Source organism: Bufo bufo, chromosome 2, assembly GCF_905171765.1.
Source record: "Bufo bufo chromosome 2, aBufBuf1.1, whole genome shotgun sequence".
NCBI lineage: Eukaryota > Metazoa > Chordata > Amphibia > Anura > Bufonidae > Bufo > Bufo bufo.
The window spans coordinates 202,087,354-202,105,185 of record NC_053390.1 but is presented as its reverse complement, the minus strand read 5'-3'; the positions used below and the strand labels follow the sequence as shown (position 1 = coordinate 202,105,185).

Here is a 17,832-nt window from a genome sequence, read left to right as displayed (position 1 = left end):
CCCTCCTCTGAACCCTCTCCAGCTCTGCTATGTCTGCCTTGTTTACAGGAGGCCAGAACTGTACACAGTACTCCATGTGTGGTCTGACTAGCGATTTGTAAAGTGGTAGGACTATGTTCTTATCACGGGCAGCTATGCCCCTTCTGATACAACCCATTATCTTATTGGCCTTGGCAGCAGCTGCCTGACACTGGTTTTTGCAGCTTAGTTTGCTGTTTATTAAAATTCCTAGATCCTTTTCCATGTCAGTGTTACCGAGTGTTTTACCATTTAGTATGTACGGGTGACTTGCATTATTCCTTCCCATGTGCATAACTTTACATTTGTCAGTGTTAAACCTCATCTGCCACTTATCTGCCCAAGCCTCCAGTCTATCCAGATCGCTCTGTAGTAGTATATTGTCCTCTTCAGTGTAAATTACTTTACACAGTTTAGTGTCATCTGCGAAAATTGATACTTTACTATGCAAGCCTTCTACAAGATCATTAATAAATATATTGAAGAGAATAGGGCCCAATACTGACCCCTGAGGTACTCCACTAGTGAGTGACCCAATCTGAGTGTGTACCGTTAATAACCACCCTCTGTTTTCTATCATTGAGCCAGTTACTTACCCACATACAGACGTTTTCTCACAGTCCGAGCATTCTCATTTTATATACTAACCTTTTATGTGGTACAGTGTCAAATGCTTTGGAGAAGTCCAGATATACGACATCCATTGATTCGCCGCTGTCAAGTCTAGAACTTACCTCCTCATAGAAACTGATTAAATTAGTTTGGCATGACTGATCCCTCATGAAGCCATGCTGATATGGCGTTATTTGCTTATTTCCGTTGAGATGCTCTAACATAGCATCTCTCAGAAAACCTTCAAACAGTTTACCCACAACAGATGTTAAACTTACCGGCCTATAGTTTCCAGGCTCTGTTTTTGGCCCCTTTTTGAATATTGGCACCACATATGCCACGCGCCAATCCTGTGGGACATTCCCTGTCAGTATAGAGTCTGCAAATATCAGAAATAAGGGTCTGGCTATGACATTACTTAATTCCTTTAGGATACGGTGGTGTATGCCATCCGGTCCTGGCGATTTGTCTATTTTAATCTTTTTAAGTCGCTGATGTACTTCTTCCTGGGTCAGACAGGACACTTTTAATGGGGAATTTATTTTTGCATTCTGCATGTCATCTGACAGTTTATTTTCCTCAGTGAATACATTGGAGAAAAAAATATTTAACAGCTTTGCTTTCTCCTCCTCGCTCTCTGCGACTCCCCCCTCATTACTCTTTAAAGGGCCGACACCTTCAGATTTATACTTTTTAACATTTATATAATTGAAGAACATTTTAGGGTTAGTTTTACTCTCTTTGGCAATTAATCTCTCAGTCTCTAGTTTGGCCGCTTTTATTTGTTTTTTACATGTTCTGTTTTTTTCCTTAGTTTTTCAGTGCTTCCGTGCTACCCTCCTGTTTTAGTGATTTATATGCTTTCTTTTTGTCATTTATTGCTTTCTTTACAGTTCTGTTTATCCACATTGGTTTCTTTTTGTTCCTTAACCTTTTATTACCATACGGTATGTACCTCTCACAATGAGATTTTAGGATGTTTTTAAAGATATCCCATTTTGTGTCTGTATTTGTGAGGACTTTGTCCCAGTTAGTTAGGCCTATGGCCTCTCTTAGTTGGCTAAATTTAGCTTTTTTGAAGTTTGGTATTTTTGTTTCTCCCTGTAGAAATGCTCTTTTGAATGATAATTGGAAGGTTATTACTTTATGGTCACTATTTCCCAGGTGTCCCCCAACCTGCACGTCTGTTATTCTGTCAGGTCTATTGGTTAATATTAAGTCCAGTATGGCCGTCCCTCTAGTCGGGTCCTGAACCAGTTGGGAGAGGTAATTGTCTTTGGTTATAGCCACGAACCTGTTTCCCTTATGAGATATACAAGTTTCAGTTTCCCAGTCTATATCTGGGTAGTTGAAGTCCCCCATAATAACCACCTCATTATGATTTGCCGCCTTGTCTATCTCATTTAGTAGTAGATTTTCTGTGGACTCTGGTATATTAGGTGGTTTATAGTAAACTCTTATTAGTAATTTATTGATGTTTTTAGCTCCATGTATTTCTACCCACAGTGACTCCACATGTTCATGTCCCTCACTTATTTCTTCTCGGACTGTGGGCTTTAGACAAGACTTTACATAAAGGCAAACCCCTCCCGCTCTCCGGTTTTGACAATCCTTTCTAAACAGACTGTAACCTTGTACATTAACTGCCCAGTCATAGCTATCATCTAGCCATGTCTCAGTTATTCCCACTATGTCATAGTTCTCCTCACACATCACTAATTCCAGTTCACCAGTTTTATTAGTCAGGCTTCTGGCATTAGTATACATACATTTGAGAGGTTTATGTATATTTTTACCCTACACCTTTCCTTCTGAACTGTTCTAGTCCCTCCTTCCATTCCTCCCCCATTCTTATTACCTTGCCCCCGGTCTCTATCTGCCCTATCTTCCCCTCCTATAACGTAATTACCCGCCCCCCCCAGTCCCTAGCTTAAACACTCCTCCAACCTTCTAGCCATCTTCTCCCAAAACACAGCTGCCCCTTCCCCATTGAGGTGCAGCCCGTCCCTACGATAGAGCCTGTAGCCGATAGAAAAATCGGCCCAGTTCTCCAGGAACCCAAACCCCTCCATCCTACACCAGTTCTTGAGCCACTTGTTAATTTCCCTAATCTCCCACTGCCTTTCTTGTGTGGCCCGTGGTACAGGTAGTATTTCGGAAAATACTACCTTTGATGTCCTTGCCCTAAGCTTTTGACCTAAATCCCTGAAATCATTTTTAAGGACTCTCCACCTACCTCTAACGTTGTCATTGGTTCCGATATGGACCATGACCGCTGGATCTTCTCCAGCCCCTCCCAGTAATCTGTCAACCAGATCCGCGATGTGTCGAACTCTAGCGCCAGGAAGACAGCACACTGTTCGGCGATCACGGTCTTTGTGACAGATTTCCCTATCTGTTCCCCTAATAATGGAGTCTCCCACTACCAGCACCTGTCTGGCCTGCCCTGCTCTCCTGGTTCCCTGCTTACTGGAGCTGACATTCCCCTGACTGGCAGAGGAAGTGTCTGGCTGCAGCAGTGCCGTCCCCGGACTGACATCCCCCTCATCTGCCAAACGTGCAAACTTGTTGGGGTGTGTCAGATCAGGGCTAGCCTCCCTGGCACTCTTCCCTCTACCCCGCTTTCTGTTACCCAGCTAGCTACCTCACTTTCCTCAGCCTCCTCTCTGTCACCCTCCCCCTCATCTACCCCAAAGAGTGCTTGCTCGGTGAGAAGCAAACTCTTTTGCAAATTATCAATGCCTCTCAGTGTTGCAACTTGCCCATTTAGAGACTCGATCTGCGATTCCAAACGGGTAATTTGCTCACATCTAGAACAAAGATATACACCCTTGAACTCCTGTTCCAGGACTGCATACATCATCATGCAAGATGTGCACTGGACTGCGTTGTAAATTGTGCAACACATACTAAATGGGGATTACAACAGTAAAAAAGTAAAACAGTATAAATGATTTAGATTTAGACCCTGTCTGCTGTAGTTGAAGGACCACGTAAAATTAAGCCAACAACACACAAGGAAATTATATCCAACCTTAGTTTCCAAACTCCTTTTCTTAAACTCCTTGTTTTTTAACTCCACTTAATAAGAAGCCACTTAGTAGAGCAGGCTCTGAAGAGTATAAGTGGCTCAATTTATAGCACCTGGTTGCCCCAGGCACTCGCCTTAATTAAGCAGAGAGAAATTTTTTTTTTTCATTGTTCTGCTTTGTTATAGGAGCAGAACAAAATTAACGGATGTGCTTCATAACGAACTGACAGCAGCAGTTGGAACCTAATGGGGTCCCATCAGGTTTCTCCACGGGGAGGTAATATGGATTTGGTTCTCCTACGCAAAGAAGCCCAATGGACTTTCAAGCTGAACACTGTGAAACCGGCGGGCTTAAATGATGCAATCTTATATGCACCTCTTGTTTGACCCCCTCTGGCATCCATGATGTATACTATACATCATATTCAACTGTTTCTTCTCCCGCTGATCTGCTACAGTGCGATACCGCTGATCAGTTCACCTTTCCAGTAATGCTCTAGTACGCCACTATATTCTTGGGTACTTCTGTGGCTTTCCCATATCCTCTATTGTCCAATGTTTTATTGTCTGTGGTCATATCTCATCACTATAAAGGTCTATGACAAGTAGCTGCCCCCTCTTTGTCTGTAAGGGGTCCCACACCGGCTCTGCTGAATTACATATAGCATCTTTCCTGCTGTCTCGTCTCATCTACTCTATCCATATGGTCATCGGGGTTGTTTCTGTGACCCATTTATATTCCTGTATAATCTCCTTTGTTCCCTTGTTATAACTTAGCGCTGATTGCGCCCCCCCCCCCCCCCCAAATGGCCTTCATTTACAGTATGCTATAAGCCAGCAGATAGGCATATGCAGCTGCCGTGCCTCATCTCTGATTGGCTGCTGGTGCTCTGACAGGCCTCCTGGGGGGCAGGGTTACTAGCCATTTAATCCCGGCGTTTGCGCGGCCGCCACTGAGCCGGGCTTTATGCTGCTGCACACGGGCAGCTTTATTATTGCTACTCGACATATGTGCTCCTGATGACTTGCGGTATTCCTCCCGTAAAGAAACGCGTTGAGGGCTTAGCAGGGTGCAAGTGTGGCACCCAGTGATATTCCACTGACCCCTGCGTGGTAGTAGCAGTGCTATAGCGGAGGTGCATGAATCACCCGGATAATAACCATGCACGCAGGTTTAGCTTTAATAGGGGATGTTTGCCGAATATTGAGGGGAATAAGTAAAACGTAAATCCCTTTCCCCCTCTGGGCTTGTACCGGAATAGGGTGGTGCAGGTGAATATCCTTATACCCCCCACCCCATACCTGAAGTTGGTACTATATGTTGGACTATATACCCCATGCCCCTGCACAGCCTGACACTAGCAATACCGATTGGATAATGTGAGACTGTAGGGACACACCAAGCTGAGAATGGATTCCTAATTTCTAGGAGGAATAACAGATGGATTGTTATTTCTTGGCGTTTAGCTAGACACATAAGGCGAGGTGACAGGGGCGCAGGGCACTCCCAAAGCACGTGATTGTACATCCAATGGTTGGCATTCACGGCTGCCACCCTGTGTCCCTACATGTACATCGGGCATAACAGATGGGGGAGAGCAATTCCAGGGACCCTGTGGGCATAAGGTGTGCCTACAGGCTCTGTGCCATGGAGCAGGAAGACACTTGGGGCCCTATTCTAGGTTCTGCTATAGGGGGCCCCACAAGACCCAGGGCTACAGAATGGGGGTCCCTACCAGCAGAGCCCCGCAGGCCTCACCCATCATACTGACCTATCACTCACCGGGCAAACAGCTGCCTCCGCCACACTGTGCCCCGGGCAACACACATGTCTCTCAGCCGCCGGCAGCTCCGGGCGACACTGACGATGTCCCTGTAGTCCAGGCCCCCGGAACACAGGATGAGCTCCAGAACTTCCCCGGGGAGAGCGAGGAGCCCCAGGCAGGGCTGCAGGACCCTGGCATCGTCGCTGGGCGAATCCCCGCTCTCGGCGGAACAGGCGCCATCCTCCTCACTGCTCGTTCTCCCGTCACCTGACAGGGAAGCCGCCATGTCCTGTTTACATGGGTGACGAGCGATGACGGCTCCAGTGGAGGCGCAGCGCGATGACGTATACAATGGGGGCGGGGCTCGTGTTTGGCATGGTTTTTCCTCAGAGAGCCCTGGCAATGAGCGGGCTGTACGGTATTAACCCTCTACCCTTTTTGTGTCAAAGTGTAAAAAATTGTATAAACATTTATATTAATGGGTGACAGTGTGACACCTCCTAGAAATAAATCATCCATGATACCACTTAGACCTAAATGTACATGCACATATCTCCATAAAACCACCAAAACTGGAAAGGCCGGAGACCTGCCATTATCTATCCTATTAAACCAGGCATGTGCAATGAGCTGGACCGGGGTATGCACTCTGACGCCAAATTATGCAATGGCTGGGGCAGGTGGATAATAGTCTGTATTTTGTTTGTGACGCCAATTGCAGCGTCCACAGGGTACAATCACAGGGCCCTTTAAAGGTGTTATAAAGCACGTCCCAGTTTAGGAATGCCAGAGTGGTGTAATGTCTCTGTAGGGTGGTGATAATGGTGTCAACGGTGTCTCCTACCTGGGTACGGCTGGACTCCTGGATCCTGGCTCACTTGCAATAAATTGAGGGTGGTGATAGTGGGAGTAATAGAGGAATTTGCCGCAGAAATTGAGATGCAGACCTTTGGTAAAGTTTAAACTCGTCTTTACTGATTGTAACTTTAATCCAAGCAAGATACAGCTTTAGTCTTAGGTCCCAGCAGGTATTGGCAGTGGTTGGCAGGGATTTATCTTCTGCTCTATCAACCTGGAGCTTGCAGGAAAGGACGTCTGCTTGTTAGCTCTATACTGTGGCAGGAATTTTGGCTTCTGCACTTTCTATCTTCTGCTATATGGGGACTGACTAGCTGAGGAGGAATATGACTTCTCCTGGGTCTCTGGACTGTTACTCACAGTTATCTTCACAGGGTATGCTTTCTTCCTGTAACTGGAGGTTGTCTGCTGTTTCATCCAGCCGAGGCTGCAGGGCTCAGGCTGGGGATGATCAATTTTTGTCAGCCGAGACAAGATCCTGGCTTTCTTCTCTATCTCAGGGAGCTCCTAACATGCACACCCTACCCCTAGCAGGGGGTGGGCTACACTCCTAAATGCTAACACACAGCCTTCCCCAACAGGGGTGGCTGGCACACTGACTCTAACTTCCTTCTCTCCCTATGATGCAGGATATGGGCACAGCCCACTCTGCTCACAGAGGGGAGAGCTAAGCTGGAATAAACCATTCCAGCCTACATACACTAAACTGAATCTAACTTCTTGCTAACACATTGCTGCCACCTGCTGGTAAACATGGAAATTACAGCAATATACATTTAACATGGTTTTTTTCACATTTGTGAAGACATAAGGTAAAATTACACGAGATGACAAGGTAAATGCTCTTAGGAGATTGTAGCGGGGTAGAAAAGTTTTGTAACACAACTCTGGGGTGTTACATTGCCCCTTACTTCGAGTTAAGCCGCCATTGGCTTATACTTAGGAGGGAAGGAACCAGTTCTGGGGTATCCAAATAAATACAGAGTGCTGCATGTATTGCACATAAAGACATACATAGACTAACATATAACGGCTACCCTGAGGTTCCTGCCCGCATGAGTAGGGTGTCCTAAGTAACAGTTTCCCTCTCGGTATAACCAGTGAACCAAAGGTCTGCACTAAGAAATCACTACTGACTGACTTTGAAGTATTTTGGATCCGAATACCAAAAAAAGCATGGGGGTGTCTTTACTCTGTAATACCACCATTATGTAATGAAATGCCCGCAAATGGAAGGGTGGCTTTATCCTGTATTCCCTTCCCTGCACCAAAGTCAAAATATAAGGCTTATAGCACGATCACTATGGTGATTATAGGTAGCTAAGAGGCTCTAAGGTTTGAGGCGCCATACCTTAGGCAAAGGCACAGAAGGGGAGGTATAGGCTTCTCCATGCACTTCTGGCAGTCACAGGAGGAGGGTATGATAATCCCATGAAACTCCTGGAAGACACACCAGGATGGGAGCAATCCTGAACATATAACAAGCGGGAAGGAGGGATCAAAAACTCCTCTAACCAGTCCTGAAGCAGCGGGGTTACCAGTGTAGTTACTGGACCTGAAAGGACTTACCACTTGGTCCTACCCTGGGTACCTATGGGTATATAACACCTGGTGTAGGCCATTAGTATTAAGTGTCCAGATAGACAGTCCGTTTAAAGGGGGGAGAGAACAAGAGCTGTAAAGCAAATCACACAAGAGTAAGTTGCTACATATCTGGTTAAGTGCAAAGTTAAGTACAATTTCACAATAAGTGCATGAGGTCACATTGCGGCACCTAGAAGAGAATACACACAATGGGCATATGATACTTGAACGTTACACAACATGTATACATTAGGCAAAAATTAGTGCAAAAATATCACAATGGAAATCACAAAGAGCTCAGGTATACGTTTGAGTCTTTTCTTTGGATGCAAGCTTTTTACGTTGCAGTAAACATTTTGGAAAACCGTGCAAGTACGTTATGCATTTATTAGTGCAATAATATGCTCAAATACGACTTGAGTCCTTTTACTTGAAGTGCTTTAAAGTAGAATCCTCTGGAAATAGGCAAAAGTCAATTGTAATCCACAGGAAATAAGATAGTTAATTGTAATCCATTAGGAAGTATAAAATGTCATATAAAACACATAAAAGCAGCATATTAAGAACCATAGTTCCATAAGGCTATCAAGTAACCTGAGAAAGGGGATAAAACAATGTGCAAACTTTGGCACAACCTGGGATGTGAAAGGTTGTTGAAGGTGAAGATGAGGTTAAATGTAGTTGAAGATGGGGGGAGTCCTTACTACACCTGACCATCAGGGTGAGGCCGAAATAAGGCAACCTGTAAAGAAAAACATTAAAACAATGCCAACGGTTCCTCAACCGTCAGGAACAGTCCATGACGTGGCTCCCAGTAGTCCTTTACTTTTTGAAAAGGAAGACATTTAGAGAAGGACGTCCAGGTCCTCCTCGCTGCTAGAGCTACTGAAGCTCATTAGAAGGTGCTCTTGCCTCTGGTAACTTAGTTTTGCAGCTGTAGTGGTGCGCCACTGCCCTCTTGTGGTGTCTTTTTGAATTGGCTGAGCAGTCAGCCTGGTGAATGCAGCTGTGACATGCTGTAAGCCGGGATCCCTAGCCGGTGCAGAGGCGGTTAATACCTCCGGTTGAAGGGGTTCAGGCTGGCAAACTGAGGGTGCCTGCGGCAGCTTCCAGGGCAGTACCTATGGCTGTACCCTGGGGTTGAAGATGAGAACGGAATTGTTGATCTGGCCCACCCGTAGGGATGGTGGTGCGGCCAGGTCAGGGATGAGGGGTTCAGGTTCTGGCTGGGGCTGTTCTTTGAACCGCAACCTGCCTTCTTGGGTCTCTTGAAGGCAGCGTACTCTCCCTGCAGAGCCTGGGTCCTCCTGCCAGGTCTCTGGGGTTAAAGCAGGGGATAAGGGTTTGGCAAGTAAAGTTACACCGGCAGCAAATGAGCCTTGGATGGAGCGCATGGGGGTATACTTCACTTGATCCCCTGCGTACAGGTTGTGACGGGCCTGTGGTAAGTAGTGGCGCTTGACAGACCGATTTGTATTCCCAGGCTGTCTGGGCTTGAGCAGTGATTTCCAGTGGGACTTCAGGATTTAGGCATCCCGCTCTGGAGGTGTTGGTTCTGGGCGGCAGAGTGGAAGTTCCGGCCGCCTCCGCCGCACCAGCATGTGTGCGTGGCGGAGCTGACTTGGGCCTACCAGGGATATCGGAGTCCACTGGGCCTGATGCAGGGGCAGCTTTGGACCGGGCCTGGGCCTCAGGGAGCGTGACTGCTCCTACCTGATGTCGCGGCAGGTTCCGGTGCCTCCTGGTGGTCATCTCGGGCTTCAGGTTCCGTCAGCGGTGCAGGCTGGTCCAAGGCCTGGGCGACTTGGTCGGTGGCATCTTCCATGGGAGCAGGCTTGGCATCGGCGGCCATCTTGGGGGACGTCTGGTCCGTGCGCTCGGCCGTCACGGAGGGATCCACAGCCTCCAGGGTCTGGACTGTAGTTGCGGTGTCCTCTTCCGCGGGAGCGGGTTCGGAAACAGAAGCCATCTTGGGTTGGTCGCGCGGCGGCTGTCCCTCCATCAGTCGCGGCATGCGCAGCCTCCGGGGACACTCCGAACGTGCAGGGGCCAGCTCTCTTCACGAGCTGGGAGACCCGGATCTCAGGTAAGGTAGCCTCGTAGACTAGCTCTCCTTGTATTGCCATCTGGTCCCACTTAGGTGATGGGAGCGCCATGTTTCCTGCACCTCCTCTCTCACTTGGTACAGGGAATCAGGGTGGAGCCCAGAGGGAGGAGTCTTCACTCCCTTGGCTCACATTGCAAAGTTCTTGGTGGGCAGGCTTGAGAGTTCCCGCTACTAGGGGGGCGCATTCCGCATTTTCGCGCTCTTGAGAGGGCGTTCTTCAGTTTTCCCGCTTCTGAAGGGCATGAAGAAGCGGTGCCATTACACGAATATGGCGAATTAACCCTTGGAGTGCTGGTGCACACTTTTCAGCGCTTTCTGGCACAGCAATTAAGTTAATAAAGTCAATTTTTAGGGTTTTGCACAGTCTGTAGGCCTTGTAGCAGTGTTAAACATGCAATTTGATCCTGTTGAGGCACACAGTTTGATCCTTGTTGGCACACAGCTCGATCCTGTTCCAGTAACGCCAAAAATACAATGAGCTGGTGGCAAGTGGATGCGGCAGGGCACAGCAGCAGAGATGAACGCTTCCATTGTGAAAGTGCTCATCTCCATAGTCATCTGTATCGCCGTTCTCAGGACGGCGATACAGATGTCTATGCTGCGGCAGGGGAGGGAGAGGTGTGTCCCCTCCGGTTCTTCTGATAGGCTGCCGGCCTAGCGCTGGCAGCCTATCAGAGGCCGGTGCAGGCGGCGCGATGACGTCATCGCGCCGCCTGAGCCGTATAGCGAGGGACACAGGCCGGAAGAGGCCTGCATCGCATCGCTGGAGGTAAGTATAAGTGTTTATTTTTTTATATAGGTACAATACTGGATCATGATGGGGGAAGGGCTACTGGCACATGATAAGGGGGGGGGGGCCTACTGGCACATGATAAGGTGGTTATTGGCACATGATATGGGGGCTACTTGCACATGATATGGGGGCTACTGGCACATGATATGGGGGCTATTGGCACATGATATGGGGGCTATTGGCACATGATATGGGGGATATTGGCACATGATATAGGGGCTATTGGCACATGATATGGGGGCTATTGGCACATGATATGCGGGCTATTGGCACATGATATGGGGGCTACTGGCACATGATATGGGGGCTACTGGCACATGATATGGGGGCTACTGGCACATGATATGGGGGCTACTGGCACATGATAAGGGGGGCTATTGGCTCATGATAAGGGGCGGCTACTGGCACATAAGGGGGTTACTGGCACATGATAAGGGGGCTATTGGCACATGATATGGGGGCTATTGGCTCATGATATGGGGGCTATTGGCACATGATATGGGGGCTACTGGCAAATGATATGGGGGCTATTGGCACATGATATGGGGGCTACTGGCACATAAGGGGGGCTACTGGCACATGATAAGGGGCGGCTACTGGCACATAAGGGGGGGTTACTGGCACATAATAAGGGGGGTTATTGGCACATAAGGGGGGCTACTGGCACATGATATGGGGGGGCTCTGGCTGCTGGCACATGATGGTGGGGGGGCTCTTATTACTGGCACATGATTGGGGGCATCTATGGGGCACATCTTACTGGCACATGATTGGGGGGCATCTATTGGGGCACATCTTACTGGCACATGATTGGGGGGCACTATAGGGGCATCTACTGAGGCTAAAAAGAAGGGGTATTTTATATGGGGGGCTCTGTATAGGGGCATTTTATACTGGGACATATTATGGTGGGGGGAAGGGGGGGAGCACTATGGGGTCATCTACGGGGCCACTGAGAAGGGTATTTTATATTGGCACATTATGGGAAAATTAGCTCAACTGGGGGCATTACAAAGGGGTATGTTTTGCACATTATAAGGAGAATTATTTCTACTGGGGGGGGGCATTATGATTTTATTACTCCCCCATGGAATGACCCCCTAGTAGAAGCACCATCCTCTCCCTGCTCTGCTATCCCTCTGCCCCTTCTCCAAATCCTTATTATGAAATCTTTCTCATTAGGATAAAACACAACATCAGCTCCGCCGAGCCCCCGGCCAAGTGTTGAAGTGGTGTCCGAGATCCCCAAGGGCCAAGCCAAGTAACTGTAAGTTTTTATGTGAAATATGTTTATGTTTGTAGGTAGGAGCAGATTTACATTTTTTTTGCAGCATATGGATGAGATTTTATAAATATTTTTATTATTTGGTCGAAAAGCTCATTGGGGGGAGGGGGGATTGTAACAGGACTGCCGTAGAATATCTAAAATAGCTGGTCAAGTAAAATGTTGCATGCAACAATCATTAAATAGGTGTCCAACAAAAAAGGGGCGGGTCAAAGGCCGTGGTAAAACACTGTCTGAGCATGCTGAGAGTTGTAGTTTTGCAACAGTTGGAGGCATCCTGGTTGGGAAAACACTGTGATAATATGAACAATGGGGGTCCTACAAAAGAGCTATAGTGGGGCAAAGTTCATATTCGTGTTTACACACGTGTTTTAAAATGAATGCTTTCTCCTATTATAAACAAGTAAATAATGACGCAATGCTGTGGGGCTGGTATGCAACTTTTTCTAGGGCTGGTGTTTATCCCCAGTCCGCCACTGTCTGTATGGTGGTGATAATGGTGTCAACGGTGTCTCCTACCTGGGTACAGCTGGACTTCTGGATCCTGGCTCACTTGCAATAAATTGAGTGTAGTGTTAGTAGGAGTAATAGAGGAATTTGCAGCAGTAATTGAGATCCAGACCTTTGGTAAAGTTCAAACTCGTCTTTACTGATTGTAACTTTCATCCAAGCAAGATACAGATTTTGTCTTAGGTCCCAGCAGGTATTGGCAATGGTTGACAGGAATTTATGTTCTGCTCTATCAACCTGGAGCTTGCAGCTTGTTAGCTCTATACTGTGGCAGGAATTTGGCTTCTGCACTTTCTATTTTCTGCTGTATGGGGACTGACTAGCTGAGGAGGAATATGACTTCTCCTGGGTCTCTGGACTTTACTCACAGTTATCTTCACAGGGTATGCTTTCTTCCTGTAACTGGAGGTTGTCTGCTGTTTCATCCAGCCGAGGCTGCAGGGCTCAGGCTGGGGATGATGATCAATGTCTCAGCCGAGACAAGATCCTGGCTTTCTTCTCTATCTCAGGGAGCTCCTAACATGCACACCCTACCCCTAGCAGGGGGTGGGCTACACTCCTGAATGCTAACACACAGCCTTCCCCAACAGGGGTGGCTGGCACACTCACTCTAACTTCCTTCTCTCCCCATGCTGCAGGATAGGGCACAGCCCACTCTGCTCACAGAGGGGGAGCTAAGCTGGAATAAACCATTCCAGCCTAGATACACTAAACTGAATCTAACTCCTTGCTAACACATTGCTGCCACCTGCTGGTGATAATGGAAATTACAGCAATATACATTAAACATGGTTTTATGCACATTTGTGAAGACATAAGGTAAAATTACACATGATGACAAGGTAAATGCTCTTAGGAGATTGTAGCGGGGTAGAAGAGTTTAGTAACACAACTCTAGGGGGGGTTACACATGCAACATCTCTTCCCTTTAAAGGGGTTATCCAACCCCTATAATGACCCCCCCACCCCAATAACGGGACCCCTTGTATACATTAAAACCCGCTTTGCTCTTTCCATCAGTGATTGTGAGCCAAAATCAGGATTGGAGCCTCCACAGACATAAGGTTTAAGGGAAAGATCTGCAATTCTAGGGCTGCCCACCCTAGCCATGCACACACGCAATGCATCTATCAATCTGAAATACACCTAAATAAGGCATATTGTTAGGTGCAGATTGCGGTGCAATTGCTATATCACTAAGATACATTGTATATGCAGCCTGCTGCAGCTTTCGGTCAGCAGAGCCCTGCCGCCCACCTGTCTGACCAGGAGGCCCGTCTCTGATAGCACAAGTAGCAGAAGCTGCAGCAGCCATTTCATTATTGTCAACATGGGGGAGCAGTTTTTCCATGTGTGAGACGTACCACCTGAACAACCAGGTTCGGTCCCACCTGGACAGTGGCCTTTCTCTGGCAAATATCGTGTTACCTGACCCATAGATTTCTGGCCGGGCAGATTCAAATAAAACATATAATGACTTGTCCAACCTCCAGTGTCACCTCAGAGAAGGTTTTTACCGTAGCAGGTGGCATTGTCACCAGGGCCGGCTCCAGGTTGATGTGGGCCCTTGGGTGATAAAGTCTCAGTGGGCCCCCTTACATAGTGATAACTCTCTGAGTACAGATAATGTAGTAGATATCACCTGCAGTCCTATGTAAAACCACAGATAACACAGTGATGGCTATCTGAGTACAGAACATATAGTAGTGTTAGGCTACTTTCACACTTGCGTTTTGGGCGGATCCGTCATGAATCTGCAAAAACGTATCCGTTACAATAATACAACCACATGCATCCGTCATGAACGGATCCGTTTGTATTATCTGTAACATAGCCAAGACGGATCCGTCATGAACTCCATTGAAAGTCAGTGGGAGATGGATCCTTTTTCTATTGTGCCAGATAAAACGGCTCGGTCCCCATTGACTTACATTGTGTGTCAGGACGGATCCGTTTGGCTCAGTTTCGTCAAGCGGACAGCAAAACACCGCAGGCAGCGTTTTGGTGTCCGCCTCCAGAGCGGAATGGAGACTGAATGGAGGCAAACTGATGCATTCTGAACGGATCCTTTTCCATTCAGAATGCATTAGGGAAATACTGATCCGTTTTGGACCGCTTGTGAGAACCCTGAACGGATCTCACAAACAGAAAGCCAAAACACGAGTGTGAAAGTAGCCTTACTTGCAGTCCTATGTAAAACCACAGATAACACTAGTGCTGATAATGTGGTAGTGTTACCTGCAGTCCTATGTAAAATCACAGTTAACACTAGAGCTGATAATGTGGTAGTATTACCTGCAGTCCTATGTAAAACCACAGATAACACTAGTGTAGATCATGCAGTAGTGTTACCCACGTCCTTAGTGTGCTTCCCTGTGTCTCTCCCACGGACTGCATGCTGGCGGCGCTGCCTCTTCTTCCATCTTCTTTCTCTTGCCCGAGACAGAACGTCCTGATGCAGCTGCGTCAAGACATAGGAACACTGTGGGCATGGCGATGGTGACACACACAGGGAGAGACACACACACAGGGAGAGATTGACACACACACAGGAACAGACATGGACAGACACTTATACTATGTTGAGATCGTCACAGCACCTGCTGTGTATGGGGCAGGCTCACCGCCGCAGTCCGCTCCATTCATTGTCTCAGCACCGCATAGTATAAGGCTCAGTCAGCAGCATGCCCAGCCTCAGTAAGCAGTGAGTGAGTCTGTCATTACTGATAACTTCAGTGATAAGTTATGAGTAATGACAGACTCACTCACTGCTGACTGAGGCTGGACATGCTGCTGACTGAACCTTTAGGAATATTTGCTTTACTGCTTGCTGTGCATTTCTCATCCATATACATTACATTAGATGTGGTAGCCTAAGGTTAGGTATACTGGGGAGGGGAGGGGGGTCTAAGGAATTCCCCCACAAAGAAGTTTGTTGCTCAATTCATTATTTTCCTATTAGTGGAGGCTGGGGAGGATCCCTCCCCAAAAACAACACCATGCATTAAAACCACACCATGCATCAGCCCTGCAGCCGCCCCTTCATGTTACTGGTGTGTGGTGTCAGTGGTCACACGTCACAGTGACTGACATCTCACACTGACAGCTGCCCTGCTTCTGGTTTCTTTGGTGCTCGGCTGTGGCTCCCACTGCTGAGCAGCTCCCACTGCTGATCAGCTCCGCCTCCGCTCTGCCCCTGCTGTGATCACGTGCACGTTCCTCCAGTCCTCCTCCGATCTGCTGGAGATCCTGTGAGATGGCAGTGCAGCGCAGCAGCAGCATAAAGTTAAAGTATGTCAAAATGTTTAAAGGGGCCGTGGAAACGAGTGGGGTATGCCCGGGTATGCCGGGTGCTGATGCCGGCCCTGATTGTCACAGCCAACCGGACAAAGTTGTCCTCCGCCAGTGTGCTGACGGTTCCCTATCATGCCTTTGCTGCTGCCTACTATCATGTTCAGTATAGTAGGTTGCTGCTACCTGCACTACAGCACCTGCTACTTCCCACTACTAATCCCCCTACTACCACTTCCATTACACCTACACCGCCACCATTACTACTACTACACAGCTGCATGCACATCTACTTACTGCCTTGTCTGTTCCATGCTGTGCTACTATTGCTGCCACCATTACCCCTACACACCTTACCCTTTCCACATCCTGCTGCTGCTCCCAATTAAAGGGAGAATTTTTTCCAGGCTTGTTTGACTTCAGAACAAGCCACTGTTTCTTCTGACAATTAACACTTGTGTGTGTATAAATACAGCCAGGCATTCTGCCCCTGTTAATGCATAGTTGTTAGGCTACTTTCACACTAGCGTTCGGGTGTCCGCTTGTGAGCTCCGTTTGAAGGGGCTCACAAGCGGCCCCGAACGCATCCGTACTGCCTAAATGCATTCTGAGTGGACGCGGATCCGCTCAGAATGCATCAGTCTGGCAGCTTTCAGCCTCCGCTCCGCTCAGCAGGCAGACACCTGAACGCTGCTTGCAGCGTTTGGGTGTCCGCCTGGCCGTGCGGAGGCAAGCGGATCCGTCCAGACTTACAATGTAAGTCAATGGGGACGGATCCGTTTGAAGTTGACACAGTATGGCTCAATTTTCAAACGGATCCGTCCCCCATTGACTTTCAATGTAAAGTCTGGACGGATCCGTCTGAAGCTACTTTCAGACTTAGAATTTTTTCTACAATGTAATGCAGACGGATCCGTTCTGAACAGATCCCAAGTCTGCATTATATGAGCGGATCCGTCTGGGAAGACCCCAGACGGATCCGCTCTGAACGGTAGTGTGAAAGTAGCCTTAAACACTTGTGCAGAACAAGTCACTGTTTCTTATGACATTAACATGTGGGTGTGTATCAACAGGGGCAGGAATCTACCACCATTAAGGCATCATTCTTGGACGCTTGGTAGCAACAAGCCACTGTTTTTTTCCAATAACACTATCTGCCTCCAATAAGGTACAATTTTTGGAAGTTTTCTAATATGAAAAAGTATAAGGCCTCATGCACACGACCGTTCCGTTTTTTTGCGGTCCACAAATCGCAGATCCGCAAAAAAACGCAAGCCGCCCGTGTGCCTTCCGCAATTTGCGGAACGGGCAGCCCATTGTAGAAATGCCTATTCTTGTCCGCAAAACAGACAAGAATAGGACATGTTCTATTTTTTTTGCAGGGCCACGGAATGTAGCAACGGATGCGGACAGCACACAGAGTGCTGTCCGCATCTTTTTCGGCCCCATTGAAGTGGTCGTGTGCATGAGGCCCCATTGAACAGCGGTCGTGTGCATGAGGCCTCACACATATGATGGCGCAGTGTGTTTTTAAACGTTTTAGACGTTTACCCATAGCTATGTCCATGTCAATCTGACATTATTTGCTATTGCTGTCTTTGCATTAAACAGCTTAAAAGGGTGGGAGGGTGGAAAGAGTGAAAATTTGTAAAAAAGAAGCTAACGAAAATATAGGAAAAATATAGGAAACCTCAGAGTGTTATATACCAGTTTTCAGGCCAGATGGAGTGTATTTGATTAATGTAGAATTGATTCGGACACAAATCAAATTTGTTTAAAAAATCAGACAAATCAGACATGAAACGAATTTAAAAAAAATTGCTCATTTCTTGTACACAGGCAAATACATGTATATTAGAGAATAATGGGACTAGCAGAATTACTGCCAGGACATCTATGTATATCCAAAATGGGCAGTTTTGCCCACATAATCACCTTTGTGAGGGCAACTGTATTTCAGCATTGACTGCTCAGAGC

At 47.5% G+C, this 17,832-nt stretch overlaps 1 protein-coding gene across 1 annotated transcript in view; it reads right to left on the bottom strand.

The window, feature by feature from the left end:
• FBXO21 (F-box protein 21) overlaps window positions 1-5,732 on the bottom strand; it is a 32,324-nt gene extending 26,592 nt beyond the window's left edge. The window contains exon 1 of the mRNA XM_040416035.1: window positions 5,445-5,732. Coding sequence (XP_040271969.1) covers window positions 5,445-5,713 — 269 coding nt within the window. The 5' untranslated portion in view covers window positions 5,714-5,732. The remainder of the gene's footprint in view (window positions 1-5,444) is intronic.
• Window positions 5,733-17,832: the final 12,100 nt, after the last annotated feature.